General features: G+C 35.4%; 1 protein-coding gene across 5 annotated transcripts in view; it reads right to left on the bottom strand.

The window, feature by feature from the left end:
• Positions 1-27,341, bottom strand: part of CCDC91 (coiled-coil domain containing 91) — a 133,885-nt gene that overhangs the window by 9,924 nt on the left and 96,620 nt on the right. For 4 of the 5 annotated variants that reach the window (XM_005533123.3, XM_014261666.2, XM_014261667.2 and 1 more), the window contains one exon: positions 16,424-16,537. In XM_005533123.3, coding sequence (XP_005533180.2) covers positions 16,424-16,537 — 114 coding nt within the window. Of the gene's footprint in view, positions 1-1,076; positions 1,205-16,423; positions 16,538-27,341 lie in introns of those variants that run through there. The other variant, XM_088055530.1, reaches the window with a different exon arrangement.

The raw sequence follows: 27,341 nt of genomic DNA, 5'->3' as shown, positions 1-27,341 counted from the left end.
GAAAGAATATACAAACTTTTTTTCATGTAAATACAATAAAGAAATTTGCTTTCAATCAAGGAAATTAGATTGAGTGCAAAAAGAACTAAAAATGGTTGTAGCACCTGCTCAGACTACAGTAGAAGGTGAAAAATAGGCATTTTCTAAGCCCACAAAAATAATAATGAATATTTATATGCATTAGCACATGAGAAATCTCTACAGTGACCTACCTACTTAACAGATTAAAAACATGGGGTTTCTTGAAATTCTTTCTACAAATTATTTATAGACTATCACCATACACTAAAAAAATGAGTTACCATAATTGCTACTATAATTGCTGATTGGTCCAGCAATCTGATTGTTGTGGCTTTAAGTCACAGATTCAAGATTCTTGAAACAAACGTACAGAAACACAGGCAATCAGTGTCTTTAAAATCTCTGACTGACAAATGGTTAATATTTGGCCCTGGAAAATGCCTGCACAGCTTCTGAAACACAATGGATTACAGTCTGGATTACGATGGATTACAACAAGGCAGGCTCAAGCAGAAGACTACCACAATGTGGCCAAATTCATCAGATCACTTCCTCTGATATGAAAAAAGAGAATTAGAAACTTACAACAGCACCTAAATAAAGGATTTATAAGTGACTCAGACTGGCTGCTATCCAGGCTTGTCAGACCATGAGTGCACATAGAGCATAGAAGTCCTTAACAGTTTTCTCCTAATCTCCAACTGTTTTCAGTAACCAAGTCAGTCTTGGGTACTATCACATCCTGATTCAATACAGCTACAAATGACTTGGCAGAGATTACACAGGGTTTCTGTGGAGCTTCCCAAACCCAAACTGTCACCTCCCCAGTGTCTTAGTTTAGGGCAAATTAGGAAGGAAAACTCTAAATGGGGATTTCCCCAGGGAAATGCCCCTCCCCACCAACTGGTCCGGGAAAAAAAAAAAAAAAAAAATTTCCTTGGAGACAAGTGGAAAAAGCTGTTTATTTAACAGAAATTGAGTAATATTAAATAATAAAACCTCTTGCTGTTCGATGGCATGGCAAGTCTAGGAAGAAAAAAAAAAAGTCCTTTTCATGTGGTGTAGCTCGGCTCGCTCAGGTTCTTATCAGTCCCTCCGGCGCTGGAAAGTGCCGAGGCCCAGGCCCCGGTGGGCCAAAGGCGTGAGCTCCCGGGGTTTGGCTGGGTGTTCAGTCCAGAGCAGGCTTGCACAGATCCAAGAAAATTGAAAAAAAAAAAAAAAAAAAAAAAAGTAATAAATAAATAAACAAAGGTCCAGGGAACTCCTCTGCCTCAGCTAGCTAGAACTAACTAAAAGCCAGAGAGAAGCTCTGTCCCGCTGTCTGTCCGTGCTGCAGACACCACAGTCCAGCTAGCGAGATGTGGGGGAGTGATGTTTTTCCTTAACACAAACTGCATGCTTCTTCTTCCCCCTCTCTTGCTCTCAAAGCCAGTCTTAAAGGTGCAGAACTTAATATATAACATAAACCAGACGATTGGGGATACCAGTATCATAAAGTCACCCCAGGACACCCAGGAAAATGCCTGAAGACTACTGACTATGCTTCCTGAAAAGCCCTGAGTGCAGGGCTGGGTGACAGATCTAGTATCAAAGATCTGCTTCATTTGTCAGTTTGCAAACGTGCTCCAAATTAATCCACAGTAACTATGCTTGGTTAAAAGCAGCAACAATCTTCCTACACATAAAAATTGCTATTGTTATCAAACCAAATGAAAAAATATTAACTGATGGGCTCATGTTGAGTCATGCTCCCAGAATTGCCTTACAGTAACCCAGATAACTACGGAACTGGAGTAATTAAGCCTAACTGAAAAGCAAACAGCAAATACAGGCATTAATAAAAACAATCTTTTTTGTTACTATGAACATGTATTTTGCATTATTTGTGAATAAATAAAAAATAAATAAATAAATAAAAATAGAAATAATCATTGCATCGTGTTTGCACTGTATACAAACTGAAAAAAAAGTACCCTAATAATGTGCATGACTGTGAAACCATAGTTGTATAACTGCTATTCCATTGCCATGGGTATTTTCTAAACATCTATATCTAATGTGATCCTTCATGAACAGAAAGCTCAGCAGGAGCACAACTTCCTAGACTCTAAGAAGGGCAACAGGTGGTTGATAACACACATGATAGAGAATCACTGCTTAAGGCTGGGAAGTGAGAAAACTGCACTGTGTTATATGGAAAGCTGAAGCTACAAATAACAAGTCAGACTGTAATTAATTACCGAGTTATCAAGGAGATTGGAGTTGTATCATGACTTTCTGAAGGTTCCTGTGAAACTCTGACATGATCTGCCACAATCTCTAAAGCAAAGTGTCCCCTGACAACACAGTGGAGTTTGGTAAACAGAAGCAGCAGGAGAAAAATCCCACCTCCTGGTTTTGAGGAACACTTGATTTAACAGCCAGGTTTTCATTTTAATGAAACCTTAAGATGTGACAGGATATAACAGTACATTCTAGAAGTCATGGGCAAAGATGATCTCACATGAAATACAGGTATCTTTCTGAAACTACCACTGTAGATTACAGTGGATGGATTCAAGAAGAAATTAAATGAGGAAAAACAGCCTGCAGCAAATCTGTGATAAATTTAGCATTAAATTTGTGGCAATATACATGCACTAGGATAACTAATTATACATTAAGGTTCAGGGAATACAAAAGTAATGTCCAGCTATTCAGACAGAAATTTTTGAGCCCACATTTACTACTGGACTTCTTCAGTATTGAGAAGATTGATAATGTTTTTTACTGACAGTAACATTTTACTGGAAAACTCAGTTTGCAATTTGAAACCAAGCTACTGCAGCAAAACTCAGGGCAGCTGCTGGCAAAGCAGTTCATAAAGCTGCAGCTGCAACAATGTCATCAAAGATAAGACCTCTTTGTTTCAAAACACACAGAGATTGAGTACCCACGGCTCTCAGCAGGTCATCACTTACAACACCACAGGCAGGAAGATTCTAAAGGAGGGCGAAATCACCAGCAGGACACAATGATCTGCAGGCTTTCTGCTCCACACAACTCCAAATACTTGCTGCAACTGCCAGCCAGCTCAGACTCCACAACAGCAGGGATAGAGTATATTCCCCATAGCAGTTTCCTTTGGGTACCTGCCTGGCTATTCTGCTGCTTTTCCAGATGCAAATTTGTGTCAAGGCTTTGCTGAGAAATTAGACCCAGATCATACATCCACAAAGGAACAGCAGTTTTTAACATCGGCAATACCTTGTTTCATATTACTAAAAAACAAAACAAACCCCAAAAACCAACAACAACAACAAAAACCCCAAACAAAAAACAACAAAAAAATCAAACAGAAGAAACTGTTGCTTAGTAGGGTGGGGTGGGGGGAAACGGCAAGGGAGGGAAAAATATATTTAACTGAATTATATGATTCTGTAGCCTGCAGCCAAAGCAGAAAAATAGCATATATACGTATTAACTATAAGTCATTGAAGCATCTTGCTGAATTTCTAACACATGGGTAAAGATTTGAACGCAAAAAGTAAACATGAAACCACATCCTTTTGCTTCATCTATCTAATCTTTCTATTGATGTAGGTAAGAAAATGTATTTCTTTACATGTTTCTCTAGCTTCATAGACAACTCGATTAAGTCTCAAATTTTGATCCCACTGGCTCTGCTGCAGGAATCCAATTGCAGGAAATAATCATAGGAAAGATTCATCAAAACACATATGGTAAGGCAAACTTTCCCATTTACTTTTTTAAAATCAGAGTTCAGCAGACATAAAAACAGCAAAAGACATGCCTGAAAAAAGAAGCAGCAAGATTTGGGGTAAAAATACCTTGAATTTTCCTGCATATAACCAACTATGAAATATCTCAAATACCCCAGCTAAAAGAATAAGCAGATAAAACTACTGAGGTTCAAGTATCTCCACATAAAAGGACTTGGGTGTAAATGAGAAGCAGCACAAAAAGCCCAAATAAACTTTGAACTATGAATATTCCTCAGCTGTAGGAAAACACAGCTCAGAAAAGAATAAACTATGAATATAACTACACAAAGTTATCTACTCATTTTATTTGTGCAGTTAGCAAGACAAAAAAAAAAAAATTGCCCTTAAGACTCTAAGCCAAGACCATCTACCAAGTAATGTGATTTTGTGGTGGCTCTGCAATTACTCTGGGCTTATCTTATCCTGGTACATGGACAAAGAAATTCTACAGAGCACCTTGTTAAAATGACTGTGATTTCTGTATCTTTGCAACACAAACACAGAGCTCTGCTCTGCCTTTCCTATCATGGAAACAATGGAGAAAAGGGACTTCTGTATATTATCCTTGTCTCTTTGGGGCTCAATTACAGTAAAATTAAAATGGTATCACAAAAATCTAGGGATGGAAGAGACAGTGACCCAAATTCTGATCTTTGCACTGGGAAGTCATAATAAAATCAGTCAGAGTGGAACAATCGCCTCTTCTCTTTTGCAATCTGACAGCCTTGCAGGTTGCAAAAGAGAAGAAATGCCAAAATGCCCTTGCTGAGCATGGCCATCATTAACTTTCTAAGACTCTTTAGGATCCCCTTGGTGCTAAAAGAATGGTACAGTAGGGACTTGGAAAAAGCCAAGAAGTTGACCTGTGACTAGGAAAATAAAACTGCAGATGATATTCTTAGCTATAATTAATCCAAGTGATCATATTGAACTGATTAAACCTTCCATCTAGTACAAAGCAATGTGGATTACGCTAACTTAAAGATCAAATTTATAACTGCTATTATGTTACAAAAATACCTTGTTGAACATACTTATAAATTCAGAATTAAGAAATTACAATGAAATACAAATCTAGTTACAAGCATATAGATGAATTTGAAAGGCGAAGACAGAAAATAATTAAGGTTTTATTTTAATGGGAATGACAAAAAAAATCCCCAAAGTCCTCCTCAAAACATTCACTTATCAGTCTAGTAGAATATTAAATGTTTAGCCATCAAAATTCAGCTGATGTAACTATCTCACTGGGATGGCAAGATAAGGGTATTCATGTTCATTTGCACACATGGATGCACAGATTTTTCTGGGGTTTGTTGTTCTTGCTCTTTTGTTTTTTTTTTCTTAAATTACCTGCTCTTGTTTAATCAAAAGGTATCTTGAAAATGTCCATAGGCAAGAGTCATAAATTGCACTAAAAATGCTTAATCTCATACATCTAATCAAGAACTTGGAATTTTTTTCTCTACTCAAAACATATTTTGAGAAAGTCATACAGACCACAAAACAACCAGACTTCAAATGATGATCTGGTTACAATTCTCACATGCCCAGAAGTGCTGTATGAAATTCTAACATGGAGGGATGAATCAGGAGTAACACAGGAGGGCCTCACTTACTGGGGGGCAGAGATGTGTAAGGATGCCTCACTTCCTCCTGTCACACACAGCCTTCCTGATGGACAAGAGACATTTGGGAGCCTTCTCTTCTTTCTTATCAAATTATTCTTGCAGAATAGAGGGATTCTGGATGACAGAGCTTGCCTTCCCCTGGACCTCAGGTGTTGCCTAATCACCTGATGATGAGAAAACCACACCACTCTCCACTGATAGACAGATCTGGGTGACATTGGTACAGTGCACACTGCAGGTCTTTATTCCTGTGAATACTCTATATCCAAAGAGCCAGCTGACTAATTATGTATTTGCAGAGCAAATCCAAAGTTACTCTTAGAGTAATTAAGATGATACACATTGGATTAAAAACACAATACATCTCAATCCCAAGAGTAGCTTTGAAACAGTGCAGTATCCAGTCATCTCACTGGATACTGATGATACTGGATACTGGATGGCTGAACATTATAATCTATAATCCATGCTGTTATTTTTTGCTCTTTTTGGCTTTGATAGCACAATATTTTCTCAGTAACAATACCACTTGATTTCAGTTTCAGCTGGAGTCTTGCCTGAATAAAGAGTGCAGGCATAATCTCAGTCTTTGTAGATTTATACACTGTGGCACAAAAGGATATATGAAGCAGTTTTAACTTAAGTAAAAAAATTTCAAACTCTGGCAATTTTACACTAAAGTAATTACAGAAAACCCTACAATAGGTTAGGTATGCAGTTTCAACTAAATTGCTTTCATCAGCATAAATGATCACTCAAAGAGTTTGAAAATTATAATTTTGGTTATTTAACTATTTCCTTTGTATTTCAATGAAACTAAGTGGCAGAGAATTGTATTTTCCCCACTTTGTTACAGACAGAGCACTATAATTTCCAGGAAATTAAAAATTCTGTTGAATGCATGATGTTTCACTATTGAAAAGTGGCAGAAAAATTCCAAAATGTCCTCTGAAGAAAAATTCCTGATAGGATCAATCGATAGAAATACTATATGCCTCTACAAGAGACTATAATTTCCTTTAAATATTTAGAAACAATAATTTCAAAGCTTATAAAGACCTATAAGGTTCAGGAAGAAATGCTAGACTCACTTCTGTATCCCATGCAGACACATCATACTGCTTCAGGATTCTTATCCACAGAGGAGAAGAGAGCCAGGTGCACCAAACTCATCTTACACTACAACTTCCCATAAATCCCTGGCTTAATTTGGATTTATACTGCTCTTTGAGTTGGGTAAATGAGCAGTGTGAAAATGCTCCTAAAGCCTCAATTTAAATGTTTCTTTAGTCCTATTAAAGCCACAAAACAAGCCCAACTGAAGGACTAGGAAACTGAGCTAAGGAGCTCCCAGTGACCCCAATACTACTGTCTCTCTTGGCACTGGCCTGCTTGTCACAAGTCCACCCTGGGCATGGCACAGATGTCCTGACATCAGGTGAATTCAGAACATCACCGTGAGGACCCCTAGAATACAGCTGATGGTGGTGTGTCCTCCAGTAACACAAAGTTTTGCACTGGTAACTTACAGTAGCTGAGTTATTAAAATAGCTGATAAAGAAATAGAAGACAGGATTAAATATTTTTGAATGCCACTTTGTTGTATTACACAGAACTTTATGTTCCCCAAACATGACACTGAATTCACCAGAAATGATACAACTTCATTGCTTTTCTTTAAAATCAGACAGGGAAAAAGTTGAAAGAAAAATACTCAAGGTGACACAACATTTTAAAAACTGGGAAACTGGTCTGTTAAAATGTATTGGTGGTAACATTTAGGGTTTGGACTCCCATTAATGGGGCCCCAGGGAAAATATAAACACTCTTTCTTGAAATTAAATCTCGAGTTTTCCCACCACAGTCTTGTTTTTAGCTTCAGCTGCTGGCAGATCAGCCTGCAATTGAGGCCTTCCATCAAATGCCAAGCCAAACATTAAGGAACAAGAATGGTAATGACACCCTGTTTTGTTCTAAGGCACATTAAAATACAGTGAGTATTATTAAAAAAAAAAAAAATCACTCATTTGAGATTAGTAACTTAAAAGAAACTGATTTTTGTAGCCTCTCCCACTTGCACTTGTCTTCAAATAATAAACCTTCAGAAGAAAGCTGTGCTTGACTCTTGAAATCAAGCACACTTGAAAAACAGCAACACATATCAAACTTCTGATAATAACTGCCTAAGGGCATAAACTTTACCTACAAGAGTTCAAAATTAAATTCCCTGATTTTGATACATTCTTTTGCAAGTGACTTACCATGAATGGATCAATAAATTGAAGTCACTAATTTTTAATGTTAGTTTCTCAGGTGGGATCCTTCCTATTCACAGGGATATGATATACTAATATCGGAACTCTATTACTGGAACACCTCCTACCACCATCTCTTTAATTTATCTATTGTATTCCCACATTCTTTTCCTAAACACTGTGTTCAAGGTGAGAGTGTGTTGCTCCAGCTTTTAGTTTTTCCCTGTCTCTCTCCCTAATATCCAGCCTTCTGTAATCTCTCCAAGTGGATGATCTAGAGTAAGAGATGCAATGTAAGGCACAGCCCTGTTCCAGGTAAGGAATTGGGATCTCTTGCCCAAGAAGGGAATAGTCAGCCATGCCTATCCTAATCCCAGTTTCTGTGATGTCTCATGATGCATAAACTATATCCTATGGAGTTTCTTATATAAACACTGCTCTGAGACATTCAATCCCTGATGTGAATCTGGGTTGACAATGGATCTGACTCAGACAGTAGACTGTACCCATGACTCAAACCATGGATTAACAATAATTTACCTGCCATGGGTAGGGAATTTCATGAATGTGCCAATTTACCAAGGAAACAGAGGAAAGGGTGCATCAGCAACTTGTACAGGACTTGTTCCACCACTGACACATAAAGTTAACTTGAAGAATGTAAGATATAACATTCTAGCCTGCTACCCAATAAATTGAGTGAATTCCAAGATTTATAATTAAAAATCAGCCCTTCAATGTGAATAACAAAGTGAGATCAAGTAGGTGTCAATTCATGGCCAGTAGCACTGTGTAGAAACCCTGCACTTTTATTTGCAGACTTCATGGGTGGTGAGACATTTGAGCCAGTTGTCCAGAGAAGCTGGAGATGCTCCATGCCTGGAAGTATCCAAGGCAGGATTGGATGGTGCCTTGAGTCATCTAGTGGGAGGTGTCCCTGCCCATGCTAGGGGGTTGGAACCCAACATAATCTTCCAGGTCCCTTCCATACCAAAACATTGTGATTCTATGATTCAGGTCTGAAAGCAGCAGACTTGTGTGTTTGTCCTGCCTCCCTTGGAGTAAGGAATTAGAGAGAGGGCATAGTGCTGGATCTTTATTATTGTTCTAAGTTAGAGCCAAAAATGGTTGCAGCAAACACTTCTTAACCATGTAAGGATTTCAGTCCTCAACATCAGTACTCCTGGCTGGAACCATAAAGTCAGCCATAAATTTTAAAAAACTGGATACTAGATGTAATAACCTGCAGTAACTAGAATACCATTCTAAGTACTGAAGTTAATGTAGTGCTATATGGGAACAGTTCTTTTCTGTCCAAGACATTAGTAGGTAATTTAGAAGCCTTTCAAAGCACATAATTTCACATTCATATGGAGTACATTTCTGAAAGGCAGGTACAGAGGATTCTTATTTTACTTCCATTCCTCATTCATGTCAGTTGTGTAACTATCTACTTTATTAGAAATAAAATAATTAAGCAAATTTACTTAAAAGAAAATAAATACTGGATGTGTACAGTTGAAAAAAATTAGGCAATATAAGTAAAGCAAAAGCAGTAATTTCTAATATAAATGTGATTAGCACCTGAAGAATCACAGCTCTTGAGTTTAAAGCTACATTAGGATTCACATTTCAAGAGGAGATTTTGTGTAGTTGCAATGGTTACTGCCAGTAGATGTATTATAAAAGGAGTTACCATCATGCATGTAAGAAAAACACAGAGAGGAAAGCAAAGGTTCAGTCAACAATAGAAGGTCAAGGACTTGTCAGCTAAATGGAGATGTTAGCTGTATAATTAAAGTCTAGAAAGCATCCAATTCAATAATTTCAGGAAAGACAAAATATAGATAACCAGTAGTTGAACTCTGTATCAATTCTTAGTTGGACAGAAAGCCAAAGTGCTTTTTAAACCACTTTTTAATTTAAAAAATTTACTTTGATTGCAGTTAGGACAATAAGCATGAAGATTGGTGTATGGGTAAAATGAAAATGGGTTCAGCCTTGTGACACTTCCTCAGTGGCAGAAACACCAATTACATATAGAGATTCTTCTACAATGATAGTCACTTTTGAAAGTAGAAAATTAAAAATGAATAGCAAGAAAAAATATGGGCTCTTTTCTGTCTGAAAAGAGGGGCCAATAAGCCATAGTTATTTCCAATCAAACTGATGTTTGAAGGTGTTTTCTGGTAGTAATATTTTTTTGGAAATCTTTTTTTCTGCTATCATAGCCAGTTTCAGCCACCGGACAGATATCTTATTTCTCTTCTGATGTTATAACCTTCCTCATTAGTTTGATCTAATTCTTACTACAAAAAGGGTTATAAATTACAAGGTATTTAAAAGACTATATGACTACTAAGGCGTTTATGCCAATACCATAAAGAACTAAAATGTTATTTCAACTGCAGCACTTGATATGTAAAGGGAGAACTCTTAGTCAGGTTTGTTTAACTTTAAAAAATTGGCCATTTTTCTGTGATGGTTCTGATGGATGAATAACAAAGTAACTATGTAGAGGTGCACGTATCTTCTCATAAGGTTAGATTTCAAGAGTGAATTACAGGCAATTCCTCAGTCAATTTGAAAGCCCAAAGGAATTTGCAGCAGCCTCTCCTCAACAAGGTGGATAAACCTAATTAACTTGATCTTCCTGTATTCTTTTACAGTCTTTACCTAAAATAACTAAATTTAAGGTATTACTTTTCAACATAAAATCTTCTCTTAAAGAATGAGGAACTTGCACAGAAAATACTTCACATTTTAAGAAAAGAAATCTACATAGAAACAGGGGTTATAGCAATTGTAAAATAGATCATCTTCCACAATCTGCTTTGGTAAATGTGCTTTCAAGATAGATTTATATAGGCTTTGCTGCTAAATTACAAAATCAAACATAAAAACCCCAGTAAGTTCTAAAAGTGCATTAATGATAAAGCAGATCTGTATGAACTTGTATGTATATTTAACTATGAAACACATCACATGCCACTTAAAAAACCTCTAAAATGGGATTTTGTACCATAACCAACCCCAAAATCAGTGTATCAGTTAGAAACCTACTCAAAAGGTGAAAACAAAGGTCTATTTGTTTCCTTCTGACAAAATAAACATACAAAATGCACTACATAAATACAGTATGTTATTAGAAATAACCCCGAAAACCAAGAATAACCATGGAGGAAATTAGCAGTTTTAATCTGATTTACTGTCAGATTATGTCAGATATGTCCTACTGTCTTGAATATAACTTGATCACTGTTTTTCTTCCATTAAAAAGCATTGTGTCTTCACTTCATCTGTTCACAGAATCAAATACACAATTCTTCCTTCAAGTGGTAAATGTTGTACTGCAGAATAATCCCACTGTGGATCCCAAAAGTGAGAAAAGGTATGACTTGCCCTTGCCTGGAATGAGATGACCTACTATAAGGGTATTTTATCAGGTGCAAACAATATTTTCCAAATATTCCAAGTCTTTTTCAGAAAAAAGAAAGTCTTTTTCTTTGGTTCTTCTGGTTACATTGCAAAGAGCTAAGCTGCCTGTCCTGGCACATCCCACACATCCCTGAGGTAAGCCTGGAATTCTGTTTTACAAAAGCACCTATATTTTTACCAAACTAAAGGGGTACCTTCTCTATGCAAATACAGAAGAGAAACTTTTTGGCTTTTTTTTTTTTTTTTTTTTTCTTTCCCGTGAGACACACATGGCTTATACCAGCTTGCCAGTGATTCTTAAATATAAATACTGTGGTTGAAATAGGCTCTTAGTTTCTATAATATCAGAAAAAATTACGTATTAAATACAAAATCCCCATAAGTATCTCTTTGGCTATTCTCAATTCTGCAGTATTTTGGTAAACATTAGTCAGAGAAATGTTTAGTTCTGTTTTCTTCTAAAGGTTATGATGCACAGCTGCACAAATCATATGAGAACAAACAGTAGTACAGTGAGTTTTGTTATAATGGTGACTGCTCTCAGAATCTGACCCTTAAATCAGGATGGGAGTGCATTTATGACAAGTGTCTGCCCTTCAGGGAAACAGGGGTTACATTAAAAGCAAATATGTCATTCCAGTGATGACTCAAGCCCTAACATGTAGTTTTTCCCTGACAGCCCTTAAATATGCCCTTTAAAGCCAATGAGAACTGTGTACAATTAGCAGAAAAAAGGTGATTGATTAATATCCTCATCTTTGCATTCAGAAAACAAGCAGTAGATTTTCCTGATGGGAGATGAATATCAATGTAAATAGGAAAAATTAAAATCTTTCCTATTTACTAGGTGGCTAGATACCTCAGGAAGTGAATTTTTATAATTAAGTCCTTTAAATAACTTATTCAGCACAAGATTTATTTGATAGAAAACTTTTCCTCTTGTGACTTACTCTCTCCTTTGTATATCAACTTCAAGAATTAATTTTTATCTCTGTACAGCTAATGGTCACAAAATTAAAAGATACATAAATAAATAGTAGGCACGATAATACTAGTTCACTGTTTTTTATCTGCCATAAATACATAATAAATAAATAAAACATATTGAATTAATATTTTTAAGCATTCAATTGGAATGAATAGGCAGCAAAATACTGAACTATGACATTTATAAACAACTTGCAACCTGTAGCACAGGCAAAATATCTAAATATTATAACAAAAATCCTTTTGTAAACCTCTGTTCTACAAGACTTCCTAACATATGTCTGATTTTAGAACTAACAAGGCTTAATTTTTAACAAAAGGTTTTGTTGAAAGTTTTTAACATTTGCAGATTATGTTCAAGAAGCCAGAACACTGTCCAAGTATGAAAAAATAAGCAGAGCAAAGAATTTCCTGACCTTTCTACCAAGTAATTGGATACAGATCTTAGTTTGAAATACAGTACTGATCAATCAATTGCCTTGATCATCAGAATTTTATGAGACACCTGGAAATATAAAACTCCACCAGAATTCTCTGGGTGATATTCTGGTCTGTATAGATGGCCCTGACAGACATACTTGTTTAAGTCAGTATTACACAGCTTTCAATATTTTCATTCTGTTATTAAAAAAACTATTTTTATTAAGTTTGGTTGGTTCTTTTACTTCCTATCTGCAAATTAATTAAAAAAATTATCTCAGCCAGTCATATAAAATATATTTCAGGAATTGTCTTCATAGAACAGCAGGAGCTACACTAAACTGCTCAACATCTGTAGGTCCACATTATGAATGCAAAGAAAAGTCCAACACACAATCCTCAAAATAAGATTAAGAAGCAAGGAGATCAATATACTGCAATACTGACATTATTTTATTCAGATATTGCTTATCTGCTACTTTACCATTTATTTTCAATTCAGAAATGAAGCCATTACTCTAGTCAGCTGGCTAGGCTGGTGAATTCTGAAATTTCACCTTACTACCTTAAATCAAATCTTGTCTTTTTAGCTTCATGGACCATCAGGTGCAGGCAGCACCTCTTTTTGTTCACATCTTGGACCAGTGAGAAGAGACAAAGTGCTAGCAAAGGATGAGGGAAAACCCACTTTGCACAAGGAATTATCACACTTCTCCTTTCCTCACATATCTGGAATGCTTGCAACACACCTCCAAAATTTCAGGCATCCTTGGAACTGCATCACATTCAGGAGCAAACAACAAACATGAAAGTTCCTTGGAACTCTTTACAAACTGCACTTTGGGAAAAAGCTTTGTTTATATCCACTTAATTTGGCATCAGCCAACTGAAGCAAACTGTTTAGTAAATGGGCCAAAGCCCCATGTGAAGTCCATGAAAAGTGGAGCAGGGCTAGGACCAGCCTTTCTTTATACCCCTAACAGAGCAGCATGTACCCATTAATCAGATTTTAACCAAAAATATTACAAAAGCAATGCAGTTGTAAAGGTCAGTTAAGGCCACAGCTATGCCTCTGTCTTGTAGCCCAGGGATCAGGGTTTGAGAACTCTAATCTTAAATCAGAGTTGACAGGACATTAGGCTCTAGTCCTTGCTTTGATCCCCAGGTAACAAATACAAGTGTGGATGTATACACCTACATGTGAGAGCTTATGTGCGGACATGTACATATATTCTACCACATCAGCAAATCCAAACTGAAAATAATTTTTTTTTTGTATGACACAAGTGAAAGCAGTGGCTTGACATTTAGCCCTACTTCAGTGCCTTTTTATCTATGTGCTACCCTCTACCTCTGTCCTCTCATTTCCCATCCCACCAGCAACAAGGTGAAGCATTGTTTTGTCTTCCTGATGTTTATTACAAATGCAGGCAAAGTAAGACTAAACAGTCAAATATACCTTCAGGCAATTAATAAAGATAGCTTTCTAGAAATAATGTGAATGGACCTTAGCTGGGGAAAACAATTCTGGTTAACAGATGAAGCACGTGTATTTGATTCTGAGTCAGATTCTTCATGGTGCTACTAATGTTTAAAAAAAATCTCTATGAGTTTGGTAGCTATGGAATATGTCTTTGAACAGATAGGACAGCCTGACTCTAGTTCAATTTTGACACCTGTTTTAGAATGGTGGTGGTTATGAAATAACCATGACGTAACAAAGAGTTAAATTCCTGACTGAAATTTCCTTCACATCTTAGATATACACATTCTTAAGGTGTTAGCTGTGGCAACATTAAAAAAACCAGCATTTTTTTAGTATAAAAATCTTAATTTAATATAGAACAGAGAAAATAAAACTAAGACTGCAGTATATAATTAGAACTGCTGCTAATGTAGTGCTATATATCTGTAAAAACCTGCCAAAAAAAATATGGTATAATTACAATGCATGCCACATCTTCATTTATTGTATGAAAAGACCTGTTTCCATCACAGCTTGGGTTTTTTTAAATAATTTTTTTTTTAGCATTAGTGTTCTTTTTTTGAAGGTGGAAAGATATGCCAACAAATTCTTTCCTAGCTTTGGTGACTTTTTTGGCTTCAATTAAGAGGAAGTTATATTTATTCTTGCCAGCATTTTAGCATTATGATATTGTTGCTTTTTGTTAAGCAACTTCCTACTAATTCAAATAATCTCCTTCTAACCAAGTACAAATACTGCTGTGCCCATGGTTTGAAGGGTTCTGTAAACAAATTTTCAAAACAATGATGACACGGAGTTTCTACTACCTTTTCAAGTTTGTACGTGGGATACCCCTGTCACTCAAAAAAACCTAACCAAATACTTCTCTGCATCCCAGACAAGGCATTTTTCCTGAGTTCTTTCTAGGGATTCCTAGCTTCTACTTTCTAACACAGTCCATAAAATACATTTATTACTCTTACAAGTGTATGAGCTTTGACCACTCTGCCTCTTATGTAACCATATAAAAGCTATTATGCTACATGATTTGGAGTTAAACAAGTCTTTCACTTACAACTTGAATATAGGCAGTCTTTATAAGTCTTACGCCAGAAAAATCTAGTTCTCCTTATGTATTTTTTTTTTAAATTAATGGCTATGTGTCAACTGATTATAAAGAGAAAAAGGTTGGCTGAAATATTTTATTATGCTCTATGAAATGAAAGGAATTTATGCTCCTACCAGATAAACCAAGGAAGATTTTGTTTCTTTGAAAGTGATCTTTTAATATATATCTGCACCAGAGGCCTTATGGGCCCATTTATTCACGAAGCTTATTGTAAGTTATTTCAACAGTAGACCTACTTTCACCTTCCACACAGCTTATCCTTTGTAAGCAGCTGACTTTAGATATGCTCAAACATCCTTATGGATCATGTTTTGCATTGTATTCTGTTTAAATTGTATTTCCAAATCAAACAAATCCTGCTAAAAGGAAATGTCTCCACACACAGCATAATGGAAGGAGCTCACCCAACTTCAGTCTTAACTAGTAGCAGAGTGAAACTTCTGAAGGTAAATCCTATTTCCCATACTATTATTTAACCCATAAAAGCAGGGAATATAGAAGCAGAGGCCAAACTCATTATTTCTACTTCCTTCTCAGGACAACATTACCCCTTACATTCAAGCTGAGTGATTTTGTTTATTGAGAATACTGAAATTTGATCTCAGGCTGCTACTGTCATATGAAAGAGGTTTTTTAAAATTATTTTTTGCTTTTGTTTTTATAAAGAGCTTTAAAGGGGAGAAATGTGTTATTTTTTTCTCCTCCTACTGAAAGCAAATCAAAGTCCCTTGAGCTACATTTTACTGTTTATACACAAGCATTAAACTGTCAGGATATAGCATTAATAGAATGACTGAAAACAACTTTCAGAACATTGCAACATTTCATAACAAGACCAATGCACTGACTATAAATCATGCTTAATATAATACCAGTACATTTTCAGGTTCTCAGATAATATGGGTTGAGAGGAAAAAAATAACGGTCTTTTTGTGCATACAAACTTCACAATAAACTTCATTTGTGAACAAAAAATAGCACCTGTTATTTGTACTGAAATGTCTTCTATGATCTGAGCTCAGATTACAATTTAAATCTGATAGGCTGCATTTACTCCTCATCTTTATGCTACTTTATGTAATATTAATGCCTGCTTTTCAACTTGTGATGGATTTAAAAGTCTACAAAAATATATGTATCATAATATATAGAAATATATAATGCTTCATAATAATAAATTGTTTGAAAAAACAAGTGAAAGATCAGAAGACCTAACTCCTGATTCTGTTTTCTTGTGAATTTTAAGAGAGGTTTGAGGTTTAGCAAACTTTACCAATTTCTCACTTCATGATGAAACTCATCTGGTAACTCACCCTCTTCTGCTCTTTAATATATTCCATCAGTTCCTCTCTTGTTCTTTTTACTGCTTCTTCGATTGCCTTTTCACTTCGTTTCTGCTCCTCCATTAATGCTTTCTTGACAATTTCCTTTCCAAAAGAAAAGCATGTCAGTGGACATAAAAAAAAGTCACAAATATGATAAAAAGTCACCCTTTTTTCCTCCTGCTAAATTTTATCGCCTCTACACTCTTTTCTCAGTAATAGGTATCCTAAATGTATGTGGTATCTTTATAAAAATCAATAAATTCAGTACCAAATGGTAAATAAGAGAGAAAAAAAAATAGATGAATCATCACTTTAAAGCTGTGTATATATAAATGCAATGTTCCCTGAGAGCACAAAAAATAAAACAATTTAGATATTACTTTCCATCAGGAGCAGGGATGGCAGAGATTTACCGCTTGCTGTTATCAGGCCAGACCACTTCAGTTGGAAGAAACATACAAGATCATCTGTTGCAGCTGCCTGAGCACTTCAGGGCTGCCCAAGAATTAAAGCACATTATTAGGGGATTCTCCAACAGCCTCTGAAACAATGACAGTCTTAGAGCATCAACCACTTTTCCAGAAGCCTCTCCCAGTGTCTGACCACCCTCTTTTAAAGAAGAGTTCCACAATGTGCAGTCTGAACCTTCCTTGATGCAGTTTGAACTATTCCCACACCACCAAAATCAGTTTCTAAACTGTGATACAAACTGTCAAAGCTTTTTGTAAACGTATATAAAAACTTGTCAAGATCATTAATTTGCTTCCAAACTTTGGGAATTGCCAGGGACATTCTGTACACAGTACTAAAAAGCAGCAAAAGATACCCACCTACCCCGCCCCTAAATTAGCATTACCCTACATCAAATGCATTACTGTAGAGAAAGCCAGGAACCACTTCTTGAAACATCTCTATAACCTGCAGTATTTGGTTAAGGAAACAAATTGCTGGGCTAATGTCACTGTCCCAAAACTGAAGTCCCAGCTTCCCAAAGCCACTCATGGAATAAGTAATGACATTATTAATCCAAGTGCTCTGTTTCTAAGGTTCAGGAGAACAAAATGACAAGCCTCAGATACCTATAAATCCTGAAAATATGACATTTTCAGAAAGCAAAAAAAAATCACCCAGTAAAAATAATCATATGATCTTAAGTGATTTGTCAGGGAGATCAAGAGGAAAATGGAGAGTGCCTCAGAAATAAGGCAGAAATTAGAAATTCCTGTGCCTTTGTTCTAGACATTCCAAATTTGAAGAAACAGAAACACTAGTGGTGCACCTGAAGAATTAAGCAGGAAATAACGGAAAAAACCTCAGTGGTTCAAATAGGAACACAACATGACTTCTAGTGTTTTTATTCACACACATGATTTATGTTTTTGGGTTCTTTTAAATCAAAACATTTAGAAAATCAAAGGTAAATATAAATAGATTCCTTATTACTCTTCACTTGTTAGACATAACACTGCATTACCCACATATTTTTTTACAGGTCTGCTTGACTGCAGAGCAATACAAACATTTTATGATACATATTTACAACTTGGATTTGGGGGAGTGGGGAAGGTTGGCTGGAGGACAGGTGGAATTCTAAGGTTTTGGAAGTAGAAGATATTTATGAAGTTGCATAATTCATCTGTTTATTTAAGAGTGGCATTTTACAATATGCTATTAATGTACAAAATGAATCATCCACCTAATTATAACTTCAGTGGAAGTTATTCAACTGAAAAAGAAAGCTCTATTTCAGCTGAAACAGAAGAGTTTCTGCAAAACTACACTTTTGCTATTTTTATAGCAGTGAAAGTCTAAAATCCCAAATTTAAAATGTGTAACTATGTAGTCCCCACTGTTCTGGAGCAGAGTACACATGAAAATCATAGTTGTGAAAAATTATTATGATTTTTTTCAATTTTAATTCAGTTTACCAAAAAAAAATCCAGAAAAAGATATTTCACTATAGAACGCTAGCAAGACCAACAGAAAAAGTAGTAGAAAATTACATATTACAGAAATATGCTGTTCCTATAATTATATTCTCATGCCAGTTTAATTTGTCAAAAGGCCCCAAAGTGCTGTCTTGTGTTAGAATGGAAAAAAAACCCATAATATATCCCATTAAACTCTTCAAAGGAAATTACAGAATTGATAAACTGCTATATCTTAATATGTAGAACATTTTACACCCATTAAATACTTACTATCAATTAAAGTATGTTACATATCCTTGATACAATACTTGAAACACTACATAGTCCAAATAAGTATTTGGACTATAAAGCCTAAATAAAAACATAATTAAATTCTACAAGTTTATCAATAAAATGTAAGAAAAGAGAAACCACTAGCAATGCCCTTATGGAACTCTAGTTTATTACACTGACATTAAAACAGAAAAAGTAAAATTGGAAAGAATTCTTCTTCATTTCCACTAGTATTGGCACAAGTCCCCAGGGTTGTGGTTAAATCACCATCTCTGGAAGTATTAAAAAAATGTTTAGGTGTGGCACTTGGGAACATGGGTTAGTGATGGCCTTGCCAATGTGAGGTTAACAGAGAGACTCAGTCTTAAGGATCTTTTCCAATCTAAGTGATTCTATGATTCATCTACCACATTCTAGTTAACCAAATTAATTGCTGATGTGTCTTCCCAATTTATAAACAGTTCTCTGTTTCAGACACTGATCACCTCCTGTTACCCCCTGAAAATCATCTCAGCAGTTACTGTCACCAGACAGATCATGTAGCCACCAGACTGGACAATCTCATATGCACAAAAAGACTCCTGCTTTAGTGGGCTTCATCCCAACGTCTGGATTTACCAGACTGCTGGAAGTTGTCCGCAACATTTTTGATTTGTTGGGGTTTTTCTGTGATTATTCACCGACCATACCCTAGGAGGAATCATATAGATCTGTTTCTCTGAGATCTGAATATCTGTTTCTCATCTGAGTTGAAATGTTACCCTGCTCACTGAATTCAGAAGAAATGAAACAGTTTCATAAAACACACAGCTTTCTTCACACGTTATTGTTTAAAAACCAGGCCTTACAATGTCTTCCAATGCTCCTGAACTGGGTGACTTGGTTTGTACTGTCCCATACCTGCAGTTCAAAATGGCAAACAAAGAGTCCTGTGAAACAACGACAAGAGTATCAAAAGACAGCTTTTCTGTGATATCAATAAATGGAAAGAAAACTCTTTTATCCCTTTCATTCAGTTTTCAGAAGTCTTCAAGGAGCAAACACTGCACAATAGTTCCTTAGTCAACTCAGTCATATACTTTTGATCTTAATCAATGATATTACTTTTTCTATCTGTGACAAAAACCCTCACTTCTTTTACAAGACCTTCCACTAAGTGCTCTCCTCTAAGTACTCAGTCATTGTCTGTCTTTTTCCTCTATTTCCACTGTTACAGTAAATTATCATCTAATATAAAGGTATTTAAATTCAGATCTTACCTATTACTGTTAAACAAAGACTTAGCTGCAGGTGCATTCTCTCAGCATATGTTTACTTTTCCTTCATCTTTTCGCTCTTTCTTCTTTAATGCTTCATCTACCTTTAGATTCTATCCTAATTTAGATTTTGGTCGCAAAGGTAAAAATTGGCCCTTATTTAATCTTTAACTAGAAAAGGTAAATCATTATTTGAGCCCCTTAGTGCTATTTCAATAGAGTCAAGAAAATAGAAAAAAAACAGTTTTCTGTACGAAGTTAAGGAAGAACACTTCACAAAATGGCATCTGAGGTGCAATTCTTCTTCTCCTTCCTCTTCCCTTTATTTTTTTTACATATTTGATCAGTGTCTGGGTACAAAATTATATTCACGAAGTTGGCTCCCCTACAGGACTCTTGATACGTGTGCTTTGACATGACACCAGTTAGAAATTAAGAATACCTAATCAAAAATATAATACAGTTATTCAAATACTCAATTTGACACCATGAGAAATCAGTCAACCATGTATTAGAAATGACAACCACACAATCACAACATATACATCTCTAGGAAGACAGAAAGAAAAAGTAGTGTACTTGATACACCAGAGAACTCCAGACATTATTTAAAAAATAAACCAAGCCATATGTTGCTTTGCAATTTTATAGGAAAACTCTTTTGTTTCCACTCAAGAATCAGGTGGCAGCACTAAACTTGATCTAGGAAATGCAACCACAGATTGCAATGTTAGTGGTTTTTCAGAAAATAGTAACCCTCAAATTATAATATCTGTGGTTATAAACTACTACAATCTACTTCTGAAGTCAGACATGAGTCTGTATGCAGTGAACGATTCCTTTTCCAGATTTTGCAAGCAGATTAAAAATAAACTCATCTAATGGCAGGGATCTCTTTCCACCCAGTGCTACTGAGTTGTGTCCTTCCTCACACATTCAAGATTACACAACATTTTCTTTTAATGTGTCTCTACAAACACTGGCCACACGAATGTTTCTGCAAGACGGTGGAAAAACAAGAGAAAGTAAAGCTGAAAAAAATGGTTTGCTACCTTCTTGAGAGAAATGTAAGCACACTCTCCCACTGAAAGCTGAACAAGAAAGACAATAGAAATAGGAGAAGAGATCCTTTGAAGAGCAAGTTCTTCTCCAGCACCTTGTGTGATACCATATTATGAATAGACTATTTAGGTAGGAATTGGGAAACAGAGGAAAAAACCCCAACAACTTCTTGTGCAAGTCCACAAACACTGAGCATAAAGAACAATGGTACAACAGTCCAAGCCTGTTAGTGAAAAACCATTTATTCTTTCAAAGATTAGCACTGACCCATCCAATCAAAATCCAATGGAGTCGTAAAAAGTTATTTCTGAAATTACATTAAAAAAATATGCCACTTTGCTAAGTACTTCAGAAACAGAATAAAGGGAATATTTCAAACTCTGACTCCTCCACAGGACTCTACAACCCTTGTAAAAGATGAAAAAAATAACAAGTGGAAAAAGAGAGACTGATAAACATAGTAGTTTGTATTCTCTTAACTGACAATGCCCTCAAAGCTCTTTTTATCATAGACACAAAGAGCTTTGAGGATAAATAAATTAAATTTTGAGGAAATTAAATTAATATTGCATCATATTAAAATCTTCCCTAGGTAAAAAAAAAAAAAATCATAGAAGAAGGGAAAGAAATACCAATATAGGTATTGGTATACCAATATAGGTAAAAGCTGACCTTCTGGTAACAAATGCTACTAATAGAGTGATTAATGATGAAAAAGAGACAACAGCAAACCCTGAAACAGGTAAAAAACCAGTTTATAGCCTACTTAACAGAGAAAGAATGATGGAGTAAAGGGCTGGAAAGTTGCAACAGTAATTTTGGCAGAATTTTCAAAGGAGAGAAACAAATGCATTAATAAAAATAAAGGAAAAGTGGGAGCTTATATGAAGATTGCACATTTGTTTTTACATATGATATTTCATCTCCTATAGATATGATGCCAAATGCATGCTGAAAACAAAAAATTGTAGTTACAATTAGATCTGAAATAAAACCATGATACAGTCCAGAGCAACAAGCAACAGGTTGGTCTTGAGGGTGCAGAAAGTTTTGGGTAGTGGGAAAGGAAAAAAGAAAGACTAAGAAACCTTTCAGTGAGAGTGATGCATTTATAAAGAGTTTCACAGAGGTTTATCAGGGTTTTCCTTGTATACAGAAATAGCTTGCAAAGGGGCCATGGCGGAAAAAGTGAAGTTAGACATCCAAATTTTATATGAACCAAGAGGCAATCTTGCACAGAACAAATTTACTGGACAATGAAAAGACAAGGCAAATGTATAGTCCCCATATGTTTCCTCTTTTCCCCTTAAACTCTCCACTAAAAAATTCCTTCAGTACCTACTCATTTGATGCGTGAATAAAAATGAAGTGTTTTTTTATAGATTACAGGGCTAAGAAAGGGTCATTTAATAGCTGGTAAATCTGTCTGAAAGCTAGAGTGGGAAGTAACTTTTTAGAAAACCTTTTTTCCTTCTTAGTCCTTATAACCTTCTCAAATGCTGGGTAGTGGGGAAAAATATTTAGACAAACAGTAATTTTCAACAAAAATTTAACAGCTAATTTTAGCAGTTGTAGAAAAGAATCAAAAGACAGTTCTTTAGGAATAAGGGCAACAGCTTCACATTTTCATTTACGTATCTTTTATTCCCTTAGAAATGACTGGGTGTGGAAATTCCTAAGAATTTCAATACCAAATTCCTTCGGGCTTGCTGAACTACCAACAGAAGCACTCCCTCAAGTAGATGAGAGCCAAAAAAGTTTTGATAATATAGCAGGTAATTCACTCTTTAGAATTTAGCACCAGGTGTCCTAGACATTTTTCTTTCACCTTCTAAGCAATGGCATATGCTGATATTCATAGACCCATGGAAATCCATTAAACACCATTTTTCAACTATGTAGATGTTTGCCAGTAAAATTGTATTCATGCTAAGACCATAGATTACAAATTTATTGTTCAGCAAAAACACCATCACATAAACATTCAGAAATGCAAACACACTTAATCATCTTTAATTCTTAAAGATTTACTCAGCAAAGACCACTGGAAAGTTCTCTTTTTATTATTCTTTTTTTAATAAGCATTTTAGTTCATTTTTCTTGCAAAAATATTTTTTCTTTGTATATCTCAGTATATCTCAGTTGTGGCTTGGCTGAATGAGACACCACAGCCTCAGCTTTCCTGAAATACTTTCTCATTGGTAAGACAATTTTGCCTTAGTGCTTTTTCTCATGTCCAACAGGAAGCAGAGTTTATGTTAGTTATTTTAATAAATGAAAGGTTCTTCTTCTTTTTTTTTTTTCTCTCTTTCCTAAATATTTGCAGCCTTCAGAACACTTGAGTCTCTAATGGATCTGCTGTGTGGATTATGGCAGAGATGAACTCATGCTCTCTCTTCCTGGAGAATTAGGGTAAACTATACTTGATTATATACAGTATTTCAAATTTAAGACTTCAGGAAATGACAAAGGTGTCATTCTTTGCTTCAAATGCCTTAGCATAATTACTTATTTTAAGCGATGAGAGGGACTTAAATTTCCAGGACTCAGCCTGCAGCTGACAGCTTTCATTTTACTTTTAATGAATTTATTTTTAAAAAACAATACTGGTGCATAAATTCTCTTGTTTCTTTTGCTAATTCTCTCCCACACCACCATGAATTTCATCTCCTTTATGTAGCTGTGTATTCGGCTCTATAAAATTATAACAACTGCCATGCAGAGAGCTCTGTGCATTATAGCTATGGGAGCTACTCTGCATTCCCCACTAATTATGAATTTAATATAGCAGCCTTTATTCAGAATTGTATGGATATAAATAATAACATCATCCAATATCCCCAAAGAATTTTTGCACTTCAGTCTTCTCAATGAGTAAAAATAAATGTAACGAAGGATAGAGAGAATTGTCCATTGTTTTTTCTGTTTAGGGTTGCACCCCAAGAGATTAATTGCAATTTTGAATTCTGGGGTAAAAAGCTTCTGCCTTAGCCACACAACCTGTCATACTTTCTACTTATCTAGAGGATATCCACTTCTTATTTAAATAGATGATCTAGGAAAAAAAAAAAAATTCTAGAGGAGGAATTTCACCAGGTATTCTTCTCAGCACTGACAACTACCAGACATTAAACTCCCCTTTCAGGGAAGATGCAACTGTTGATATATTTTATATATTAGTAAAGGCCTGTATGCACAAACCAGCCTTTGAAATAAGTCGTGATATTAAGGGCTAAAGTCCTTGAAACCTTCATGCAGAAGAGAGAGTAAAGCAAAACAATATCCTTGTGTGTAGGAGAAAAAATGTAAACTGTGTGTGTTAGCCAATAGTAGCTTGCTCTGCCCGCAGACCCTGTAGAACACTATAAAAGGTGTGCTAAAGATAGAAATAAACGGCGTTCACGATTACTTCTGTGAAGACTGGTGAATAGCTGGCTGTCTCTCAATATGCAACTGTAAAAAAAAACACCAGACAATGGAGTTTGAAAAAGAAAAAAAACAGAAAAGAAAATACTGGAGACATGCCAAGCTACACTCAATCTGAATAGATGAGTTCCTAATCTATGATGACTTTTCAATGAGCTGTAAAAGGATAAGGAAGTTCCTATGCAAATGAACATAATCTTTAATCAAAAGACTACTCATTTTTTTCAAGGAGAGCTTGTTCTTCCTGATTTAAAATGCAATCCTGCTTTTTCCCTGAAGTGAGAATGCTCTTCTAAATAAAAAAAAAATAAAAATCAACCAAACAAAACCACAAAAAACTCTTATAAAAGCATGAAGCAGCTGAATAACAGAGTTCTAAAATCTGAAGATGCTGCCAGGTCTCAAACAAAATGGAAGTCATCTGGACTTTTACTACTTCACAGCCTCAAGAGAGTGCTCTAAAAAAACATTTTTCCATTTCCTTGGTGATGTAAAATATCTCATTTATACCTTCAGAATGATAAGGCTTCAAAAAATAATACCTTTATTTTAAGTACAGATAGCGTGTCTCTAAGGAAAGATCCGAAGTCACTGGAACAGTCAAAGCTTTAATGAAAAGCTTTCTATAAAAAATCCAACAAAACAACATTCATGTTACTGTAATCCTTTAATTTCTTAAAGAAAAAAACAAGAAGGGGGTATGTCAAGGTTGCTCCATCAAGTTGAAATATTAACTCAGTATGTCTTAGGTCCCGCTTTCACTGTAAATTTACATTTACTCTGCTGTTTCATATTTGGTAACAAAGTATTTGATATTAAATATGATTTATTTATTAAACTGTCTTTAAGTCTCCTGATTTTTCTCAGGCAATGTTAAATTAGTATAATAAATCTTATATGGAAATAGTATTTCCTTATCTGCAGATTTGACAACAATTTGACTGAGGACAAATATTTTATTAAAGGACAGAGTTTTGTTAAGCAAGAATATCTCCTAAGAAGGCATCTCCATATACCTCCCAGATTTGCATCTTCTTTGGGTCTCCTCCTTAGCCACTCTGCAACAACACCACCAAAAAAGTCTAAAACAATACCTGTATCATGCCTTCAAAGGAAACACTCATCTTTTCTTCTTTTAAACAAATTACTTAGGTGATGACAGGAAATTTCACTGCCTGATTCAGCACAAGTGTGATCTTCAAACCTTTACTGTTCTTCTGCTAAAACTGCCTAATCAATGAAATGTAAACAAACCATACTTCAATATTTTTTTCCATTTGCTTTCACCTATATAGCCATATAACTTCTAGTGCATGTGTTTAAAAACTGGTGGAAAAAGCCAACATATTTTATTTTAATAAAGAAAATTAATGGATAGCAAATTACTCTTAAACCAATGAATCAAAACTCCTACATCATGTTTCTCTGGTCTAGAAGGTAAAGGAGAAGCCAAAAAATTCATTCCACTTTGACACGGAAATTTATTTTCCCTGTTTTTAATAATTTAAATGTTTTCCAGATATACAGTGGTGCTACAGTTTTTAAAACATATCTTTTATCAACTCTTGCACCATGGAGATGAAAATGCCTTTTTCTCTGCACGTTTGCATCTCAAAGAAAATAATAAAATTCTCAATGTTTCTGAATTTTTCCATTAAGTATTCCTAGAGTTATTTATGGGCACTTTGACTGTAAGCCATTCTGCCACACGTATTCGCAGAAGACTTTGTGATCTTCCCATTTCGCAGACTTACCATATTAGTGAAGGAAAACGACTCTTTAATACTATGCTAAATTTTTTTTTTAGTTCAAATGAAGTCAATAAAGAAAATCTCTTTGAAATAATTTACAGCAAAATAAAGTTTTATTCTAGCATTTTTTTACATTTTATTTTCTAAAGTGTTAGACTCTGTGTTTGTATTTAGGCCATTACAGAGTTGACTTAATATATTGCCTAAATGACAACTGCAAGAGAGTCAAGAGCGCAGCCATAGCTTCCATAAGACAAATCTTACAGAAAACAAAACATAAATAAGAAACAAGTCTGTGTGGAAGGCTTCAAATTTTCACAGAAAAAAATTAATGCCCACACATGAAGTGCCTTGTAGGCCCAAGTGCTGTTCATTGTTAAACCAAAGTCGTATCTGACACCACATATAAGTTATCATTTGGCACATCAGCTCTGCAGGACTTCTTTTGTTGACAGAAAATTTTAGTACTTCGTGTATGCTTATAATTGCAACAGCCTAAAGGAGATTTGCAAGTTCTTGGCATAGGAAGAAGGGAAACTTTCTCCAAGAAACCAATTTGTCCATGGAAGTCCATCCTCCCCAGGGAATCTGTACTCATTAATTAGAGAATAAAGAGTGTAACTTCATATATTTCATAGATATATGTGATAGAATTTTGGAAATATCAAGAAAAATCTGCATTTTTCCTTAATTAAAAATAGAATAGGTATTTGAAAAATGAACCTGACATGAAGGTGAAATAATCATGTTATAACCAAATATGAGAAATTATTCCTGTTACAATAAAAGTCGTCAGAACCGTTTGGTATTAAAAGAAATGCAGTTAACTAATGACACTACTAAAGGACTACATAAAGTGCAAGATATTTACTGCAAAATTAATCACAAGAGCTTCTAACACCTCAGTACTGCTCACAATCACAAGTACATCACTAGGTACTTCCACACTAGGAACTACTTGATCTAAAAGAAGCTTGAGTGGAAAAACGTGGCCCTTGGAGAGGCCTGAACTGCCTTCTCAGGGAAATGCTGACGTGGCAGTGTATTTTGGATTTTATCAAAGAATATATCCATCACTATTTAACTACTTCTAATGTCATCCTGTCTTGTGACAATTTCAAAGGCAACATCAGCCATGAGAGAGTCTGCAGCACCTTGCAGAGGGAAGGCAAACCTGTCCAAATTTGCTACCCCAGCTTAGTCTACA

This window comes from Pseudopodoces humilis, chromosome 5 (assembly GCF_049639895.1).
Source record: "Pseudopodoces humilis isolate 2021_Gansu_Grassland_sample_001 chromosome 5, ASM4963989v1, whole genome shotgun sequence".
Taxonomy (NCBI): Eukaryota; Metazoa; Chordata; class Aves; order Passeriformes; family Paridae; genus Pseudopodoces; species Pseudopodoces humilis.
The sequence above is the reverse complement of the archived record's forward strand: the minus strand, read 5'-3'. Positions and strand labels throughout refer to the sequence as shown.